Below are 9,194 nucleotides of genomic sequence, written 5' to 3' on the forward strand. Positions count from 1 at the left end.
CCCCCAGCACTGCTGTCAATAGTGATAATAAAATAACACCCCCTGCATTGGTGTCAGTCGGAGTAATAAAAGCACCCCAACAGCATTGGTTACGGTGGAAGTAATAAAAGCACCCCCCCTCCAGCACTGGTGTCAATAGGGATAATAAAATAACACCCCCTGCATTAGTGTCAGTCGGAGTAATAAAAGCACCCCAACAGCATTGGTGTCAGTGGGAGTAATAAAAGCACCCCCCCCTCCCGCATTAGTGTCAGTGGGAATAATAAAAGTACCCCTTCCTGCAGTGGTGTCAGTGGGAGTAAGAAAAACACCCCAACAGCATTGGTGTCAGTGGGAGTAATAAAAGCACCCTAACAGCATTGGCGGGAGCAACAAAAGCACCCCACCTGCATTGGTGACAGTGGGAGTAATAAGAGCAGCCCCCCGCCCGGCATTGGTAAACAGCTTTGGTGTCAGAGAAAGCAATTAAAGACCCTCAGGTTTAATATAGGGATGCAGAGATACCAAGTACCGTACCGTGCAACCGCTGCAACACTTTTAGTTCTCGTGAAAATGCCCTAGTTTTAGAATGTAAATTGGTGTCATTAGGAGTAATAAATGACTACACCCCCCCCAATAAAGGAGATCAATGCACAGGACCTAGCATGTGGTGGTGGTGGTGGAGTGCAGCAGGCAACACTAGATTTGCAGAACATGTGAGTGTGTATTTTGATGATAACCCAGCAAACAAGGTAAGAGGGTATTAAAATAAAATCACACGGTGGGGTGAAGAGCCTTTTAAAGGTTACATGTGACTATAATGTTAGCAAGGTAGCATCAGGAAGATAGTGGATACACTTGTGAGACGCTGTATTCTGTATGCAAGCTGCGACTAGATCTCCTATGGTCATACTGAGGCCTACTCCTAGCCACCAAGTGTGATAGGTGGCCTCACTGGCCAAAAGGGAGCCAAGGTCTGGTGTCGCTGTATTAATTAGGAAATGGCCAATGGTTTCCTTTACCCGGGTTAAATTACGGCCTCTGCAATGCTGGGTAGCACCACAGCTGGGCTGTGAACCTATACTGCTGTTCCTCCAGTGGTAGACTGCCAATTTTCCCTTTGTGTTTAGGTTATGGTTTTAGAGAACCAAAACAGCAAGAAAATTCAGGTGTTTCCAACGTTACACAACATAATACACCATTTTTTAAAAACACAGCTGTGGAAATAGGCCGTTTAGGTATGATTGACAGGTCTTCACAGAGGAGAGTTTTCTTTAAAGTAGACGAGGGAATTAAACAAACACTCCCTCACCATCCATAGCTCTTGCCCAAAACTTTAGAGACTTGTGAGCACAACTTAACACTAACCTGGAAAAATGTGCCAATTCTTCCTCTTGGCTGGTGATTTCAAGGGGCTCATTTTTTAATATTTGTTTGAGGAGGTACGGCACCATGTTTTTGATATGGTGGCAGGGAACATATATGCTTGGCATTTGACTTTACTTTTGATTTTTGACCCAAGTCCTTAATAGGTCAGTCCATTCCGCAGCTATCTAGATAATGTTTTGATCTATGAAACCTGTGTTTTGTTGTGTGTATGAGGAAGAAGAAATGAAATGTCAACATTTGGAATGGAGTCATTCAGAGTTGTATTTTCTCTTACAGAACAAGCCTTAAACTTGTTCCTGTGTTGGGATGTTCCTCCTCCAGACAGAAACATACGTTGCCTGACTTGCCTTATGATTTTGGTGCACTGCAGCCTCATATCAGTGCTGAGATTATGCAGCTCCATCATGATAAACATCATGCTGCCTATGTCAACAACCTGAATATTGCCGAGGAGAAGTGTGCCGAGGCTTTGGCTAAAGGTATGAAAATAGCTGTGCTTAGTAATAAAAATGATTAGGTGAAGTATCAGGTGAAGTATTAGGATCGTATAAAACAAACATGAAAGAAAAGAATAGGCCAAACATCATCCAACCTATTGGTTATTAGAAGATGATTTTGTTGTATAGTTAACCATTTTATGATTAGAGTCATTAACCACTTGAAGACCAGGTGTCTACACCCCCTTCCTGGCCAGGCCATTTTTCCCGTATTCTACGCTGCGGTACTTTGACTGACATTTATTCCGTCATGCAACGCTGAACTGAAATTCATTTTATACCATTATTTTGGGACAGATAGAGCTTTATTTTGGTGGTATTTAGTCACCACTGGGGTTTCTATTTTCTACTATAAAAAGTACAGTACATTTCGTAAACAAAATTGTTTTCCCTACATTATGTTAAAAAATATTTATTCTTACCCATATTTTTGCTAAAATATAAAAGACGGGGTCACGTCGGGTAAATAGACACCAAACATGTCAAGCTTTAAAATTGCGTGCGCCCCCGAAATAGCAATAACATACTATACCCAAAATTGGCCATAGTCAACGCTTTAAAAGCTTTTACTGCTCATCAATTTAGTGTGATCAATGAATAATGGCCCTAAAATTATTGCCCTTACTCTGACGTTTGCAGTGATGTGCAACATGTGTGGCGTTCTGGGCGCAATCATCGTTTTCGCACGTATGCGCACCCAACGCATGTTTGCGCCCGTGTATGTGGGGCTGGGACTTTTTAATGATTTTTTTAAATCATTTTTTTTATGTGAGTTACATTTTTGGGGGAACTGTGACCGACCCTCTTTATGAAGACATCAGGGGTCTTTAAGACCCCTAATGTCACCTATGAACCCACAAAGAAGCTGATGAAGCAGAGATCTGCTTCATCAGGTTCTCGCGAGGTTCTGTAGCCGGAGAGTGACAGCAGAAGTGATGTAATATATGCCACTTCCACATTCTGATACTAGAGAGGAGCTCGGAGGGAGATCATGTACTGATCTAATGTCCAAAGCTGCCGTGCTGGTGGAACTCGGGACCAGCGCACCAAATCAGCACCTCATACAAGCGATCCGTCTGCTCTCGCTTGTATGTAAACAGGCATTGCTGCCTGTTTTTAATTTTGACAGTTTCGCACTTTTTCGCCGCTCGGGAAGCAGTTAAAGTGCAACTGGAGACAAAACTTATTTTTTTTCTTTTTCTTTAGGTTTGATCAGCGGGCAAAGGGACTAGAACACCAGTTCGGTTTTTATTGCTGTTTGTGTCCCGGTTAGACAGACTCGCTGTCCTAATTTGTCCTGCTGACTGTCATCAGTAAAATTGAAAGAAGATCCCACATTTTTGGTTGTCATCAGAGCAGAAATAGATGGGACATCTTCCAGTGGGCACACTAGTTCTGGTGACTGTGCTGACCACCAGGGATTTCCCTCATGTTGAAGGGATTTCCTACCGCTTCCTTTTTGTTTTTATGGGGCCGGAAGTGACAGGAAATCTCCCCAATTGCACACACATGGCAAAAAGCTGATGGTGGCTACACCCTCCCTTACTCTATACATAACAAACCAAAAAGAAAAAGTTTTCTCTTCAGTTCTACTTAACCCTTTTGCTGCCAAATCACTTTTTTTACCCAAAAAATAAATCTGTATTATTAGCTAGAAAATGACTTAAACCCCCATAACATTACATATTTTCTGAAAGTTGAGACCCTTTAGCATAAAAGGTGGTAAATGCAATTTTTTTAGTGGTGCGTAACTGTTTTATCAAATCTATAGTTCCAGTACTAAATGCAATAAAATGCATTCTCACACACAAAATATAAGGTTGTGTTGTGTAAATGGATACCAAATACACTACATTGTAATACATACATACATACATACATACATACATACATACATACATACACTGAGTGGCCAGATTATTATGACCACCCCATCAGTACTTCGTTGGGCCACGAGATAACTCCACGAGATGACTTTGTTGGGCCGCCTCGTGATTCCACGAGATGTTGAAAGGTGATAGGAGGAATCTGACACTGCACTGTTGCCCTTCTGTTGTCTTGTACCAGTCTTGCCACTCTCCGTTCTGCCCTAACATTGACTAGTCGCTGACGGCCACAATTCGCACGTTCAGACCCAGATTTTCGACTGACAGTCCAGTCTTTAAACACTTTAACAACAGCTGCTCTTGAACATTTAACGCATTCTGCTGTTTTGCTGATACACGCTCCATGGCTCCGAGCGGCAACAATCATCCCACGTTCAAAGGCTGTTAAATCACGTTGTTTACCCATATCTTCAGAAACAAATCACTTCTACTGTCGTGGTAAACAACCTGCTTCCCTATTTATAATGGTCTGGCCCTCTAGCAACTTCATTGCGAAATTATAGCTAATTCGCCTACAAACGTCAGGTGGTCATAATAAACTGGCCACTCCGTGTGTGTGTGTGTATATATGTATGTATGTGTGTGTGTGTGTGTGTGTGTGTGTGTGTGTGTGTATGTGTGTGTATATATATATATATAATTTCATGCTGCCACAAGGGAGCTCATCAAGTCTGTTATGTGATAGGATTGGGCTGGTGACAAGTACTCTGTATGAAGGCATGCAGTCTCATCATGCCGAGACCAAATTTACCTATGTCTGTATGCATAGCCAATAACTCTGACTAATTTGAATCCATTCACATTGGGTTTTTTTTTATGTACATGGATGGTGTGTGTTTTTTGATTTAGAAATGTTTTAATATTTGTAGTCTAACAAGTATTCTTTACTTTTGCAGGAGATGTTACAGCTCAGGTTGCCCTCCAGTCTGCTCTTAAATTTAATGGAGGAGGCCATATAAATCACTCAATTTTCTGGACTAACCTCTGCCCGAATGGTGGAGGAGAACCCCAAGGTCCGTGAATGTTAAACACAAAAACATAAATGCAACCTATTGCAGCTTACCAGTTAGATGTAGTGACTGCATTCGTTTCTTTTTATCTTCTCCTCTCCGTTTGTCCATAACAGAGGGACGTAGTTCCATAGTCATTAGACTACAATGTAATCACAGTAGGGCTGAAACAATCTATTTGATGGATCATAATCTATAATGAGCAGTGGGGATCAGCAGCGGGGGATCGGAGGAGACAGATCCCTGCAGCCGGTGCCCAGCTGTGAGCAGAGCTGCCCCAAACTGGCACAGGCAGCGGGGATTGGAGTGGACACATAGCCAATCCACCTGCCAGCGACCGTGACAAGTCAGGAAAGGGGCGGTGTGGGAAGGAGACCTGCGGGATGATCAGCAAATTTGTGACATTCCATGAAATAGTCAAACATCACAGTGATCAGTGCTGTTTACTGCAATGTTTGTAAATAACTGAGGACATAGTATTCAGGTACTGGATCCCCATTTATGAATGAACAGGAAATGCTCAACATCACTTCCTGTTCATTCATGATTGTGAACAAAGTAAACCGATACTATCTCCTCTAATTATGAATGAAAAGGAAGCCTCTGCACTGAAAAAAGATTGAGGATTCTCTTCCTAAAAAAAAAAAAAATATATATATTTTCAAAGGGAAATATCAGGGGTCTGTTTTAGACCCCTTTTATATCTTCCCAAAGCTTTAATCATAAAATAAAATGTAAAAAATATTTTTAAACAAAAATAAGGCGGCCCTTAAAACTAAAAAAGGTGGGAAAAAGTAATTGTTCGGTTTTGGCCTGACAAATTCTGGTGCGGGAGGTGTTTTGCGTTTCCATTCATTTCAATGGCACCCCAAGCATGCCTCCCACTCCCAGTGCGATCGCCTGCACCGGAACGCGCTGTACTGCAGTGCTTCGTTCCAGTGCGGTGCGATTGCAAAAATATTGTTTATAGAGTTTTATTCTGAAGTAAACTTTTTATGTTTGTAACACTCAATTTGTATATTTTATTTTATATTAAACAGGAACTATACCCCTATCTTAAAATAACAACAAACACACCTTTTTAGAAATGTTTAGTAATGACAATCTACATACACATACTTCTAGATAATTGTCTGCTTTGTATTCTTTACATTTTTTATTTCTCTTTTTCTTTCCTAGTCTTCTGACAGTGGCCATGTTCACTAAGGGCAGATTACTAGTTCTCCTTTTTCTTCCCTGAACTCTGGCACATGTGACTGATATTTGATCATGATCATGCACATCATCTGAAGCTGGCCATACACCTATAGATCATCTGCAGAATTTCTATGGTCATTTGGAAAAAGTACAACATATTCCTCAATCTACGCTAAACTGTGTAAATGGAGGAATCTCCCACTGGGCCAAGCTTCACTATCTTTCTAGTCGGCCCCGCTGGCTCTCAACGACTAAACAATGCCTGCATCCAATCAGATTTTGAGAGCCCAAAAATTATTGTTTTTCAATCTTCATACAGTCTTTAAAAGTGTAAACCTGCAGCTTTTGAACAAACATCTGACTCAACCATAGACAACATTTTAGAGAAAATCGTATACTAGTAAAATTGGTAATATTGGCTGGGAGTGAGTCTTGTAGACCCACTAGGAAAATATTGTATATAGCAGGCAACCTGAAGAATTTACTGTTGAGTAAAACTCAAATACAAGAAAATAACTTCCCTGTGGTCGCCAGGAGTTAATACAAATTGACAGCTCTTATGATAAAAGTACTGGAGTGCAATACATCTACTCCTTTTTATATGCGAAAGGGCAACATGGGCTTTTGCCAAAAACATCAACTGGGTGTCCAAGTTCTTGTCCTAAAGAGGGACTTTACTATTTCTTAAAAATGACAACAAAGACAGCTTTAGAAATGTTTAGTACAGGCATTCCTCACTTAACGACCGAGTTCTGTTCCTACGACCAGGTCGTTAAACGGATTGGTCGTTAAGTGAGGAACTCTATACAGTACTATACTGCATTAGTACAGTACTGTATAGCGTTGCCGATGTACAGTACCGAACAGTGTACTGTACATCCGGCAATGGAAATACTTACCGAGACCTGCAGTGAAGATCGGGGGATGTCACTTCCGCCGGCGACCCGTCGCACTGACGCGGAAGGTCGGAGGTCGATCGGCGGTCCGTCGTAAGTGCGAGTGGTCGCAAAACAGGTAAGTCGGTAAGTGAGGAACATCTGTAATGACAATCTACGAACACATCCTTCCTTCGAGATAATTGCAGGCAATTTATTCTTTACATACCTTATTTTTCTTTTCCTCCCTATTCTTTTCAGTGTGGTCTTCTTTCTTCTTTCTTCTTCCTTCTTCTTCTCTCCCTTTACTTCCTAGAACTCTGGGTCTGCCTCCTGGAACATGTGACAGTGCACATCTCCGGGAGAAAAATATACTTTCCCCCAAGAGCTCGTGAGATTTTGCATTTTAGAGATATTTCCCAGGAAGGCACTGGTATTGTAACCTTCCCAAGATGCATCTGTCAGACCAGGGCTAGATCACTAGTGCTAGGAAGTGAAACAAAAAGTCATTGTAAGAAAAAAAGAAAAGTTTAACCTCTTTTTGGTACCAGCATGTTACATCCCCTTCACTGCCAATCCATTGTTTTCAGTTTTCAGCACTGTGCAAGTTTGGTGGAATTCCTCCATTACACAACACTAACACAATTTATTTTCTTTTCCTGGTATTTAATAACCACAAATAAATGGTTAGCCATGGTAAAGTTAAATCAAGAAACACTGGTATAAAGGACACCCTATCATTCCAATCTCACTGCTTTCCCCTAAGTCTGCATGGATCTTGAATTCAAATTACAATCATCCTGTAATAGGATACAAATACTTTCTAAGTCGTAATTGGCATAAGGGGATGCTGAGGCTGCAGATTATTTTTTTTCCGAACGGAGACTGATAGGGTGGTTCTCGTTAGTTTGAAAAGGTGCAGAGAGGTATACATCATTAACTTCAAAACAGAGCACTTAATTATGTGCAATATAGTTTGTTAATATCCTTCCAGTCTACATAGTTCAGTTGCAGGTAATTTCTTCACAAAACTGGAGTTCCACTTTTATAAAAGGTCCTGGTCAGGAAGCTGAAAATTCACAAGCCTTTGAGTCCCGTGTTACCTTCTAGGCAGAACCTACATGTGCTACCAGTCTGTTTTCAGATGCTGCATTTATGTGTTGGATGTTTGTCTTTATTAGGTGAACTTTTGGAAGCAATAAAGCGTGACTTTGGTTCTTTCGAAAAGTTTAAAGATAAACTTACAGCATTGTCAGTGGCAGTTCAAGGATCAGGATGGAGCTGGCTTGGTTTTAACAAAGAATCTAACCGCTTACAAGTTGCTGCCTGTGTTAACCAGGATCCCCTGCAAGGAACAACAGGTAAAGCACATTGGGGGGAATTTATCAAAACTGGAGCAGACAGAATCTAGAGCAGTTGCCCATAGTAACCAGCTTCTCTCTTTAGTTTGTTCAGTTAAGCTTTGAAACTGTTTTAAAATATATTATGATATTAAATAAATACAATAAGGACGCACCATTTCCCCAGACCTAATCAGTCCTTGCACGAAACAGGAAACTTGGTGTGACAGAAGATTATCTATTTTTATTTTCTACAGGTCTTATTCCTCTTCTGGGCATTGACGTATGGGAGCATGCTTACTATCTGCAATATAAAAACGTTAGGCCAGACTACCTGAAAGCCATCTGGAATGTTATAAACTGGAAGAATGTATCGGAAAGATACCAGGCTAGTAAAAAATAAGCTGTTGCCTTTCACCCCCTGTTCCGTCCTTAAAAAGCACTTACAACTTGTCATTTGAAGATTTACTGTTAGAATTAATCAGCCTTTCATTTTGTTGCAGTGTTTGTTGCAGTCTCGCCTTAAATACATTGTTATTCAGAGCTGTTTTGAAATTCTGGTAGTCTGTAAAGTTGCATAAGAAGTTGACTTCTCACCAAAAATAAACTGAAATAATATAAAATATTCTGCTTCAGCTTGTTTAATTTGTACAATTTAAAAAAACATTTTTTTGTGTGCATATATTCAGTATTTCTGAAATTCAAATAAAGTTGTGCTTCATGGTGAATGAGCACCACCAAACACCCACATGCAGCAGTACTCAGACTCTTACACAAGCAGATATAAATCTTGCATAAAATCTGGAAGGTGCTAAGGGTTTTGTAGCAGCTGGTTGATTCCCACATGCTTCTGAGGTTCCCCAAGCTATCCTGTAAGATGAAATCCTTTTCACCTTTGACCACTGTCCACATGCGACGAGTGTAGCTTTGTCGCCACCTGCCGTTCGTCAGCTGCCTGGTGACACACCCACACTGATCCCTGTTGCTGTCATTTAGATCTTGCCTGTGGCAGATACTATAG

The 9,194-nt window shown here is 40.9% G+C and overlaps 1 protein-coding gene across 2 annotated transcripts in view; it reads left to right on the plus strand.

Annotated features, from left to right (window-relative positions):
• Positions 1-8,798, plus strand: part of SOD2 (superoxide dismutase 2, mitochondrial) — a 10,194-nt gene extending 1,396 nt beyond the window's left edge. Inside the window, exons 2-5 of one of the 2 annotated variants that reach the window (XM_018565610.1) lie at positions 1,645-1,847; positions 4,648-4,764; positions 8,015-8,194; positions 8,431-8,798. In XM_018565610.1, the coding sequence (XP_018421112.1) occupies positions 1,645-1,847; positions 4,648-4,764; positions 8,015-8,194; positions 8,431-8,576 (646 nt within the window). In that variant the 3' untranslated portion in view covers positions 8,577-8,798. Of the gene's footprint in view, positions 1-1,641; positions 1,848-4,647; positions 4,765-8,014; positions 8,195-8,430 lie in introns of both variants that reach the window. The other variant, XM_018565611.1, reaches the window with a different exon arrangement.
• The last annotated feature ends 396 nt before the right edge of the window (positions 8,799-9,194 follow it).

Source organism: Nanorana parkeri, unplaced genomic scaffold (assembly GCF_000935625.1).
Source record: "Nanorana parkeri isolate BGI_ZX_2015 unplaced genomic scaffold, ASM93562v1 scaffold866, whole genome shotgun sequence".
Taxonomy (NCBI): Eukaryota; Metazoa; Chordata; class Amphibia; order Anura; family Dicroglossidae; genus Nanorana; species Nanorana parkeri.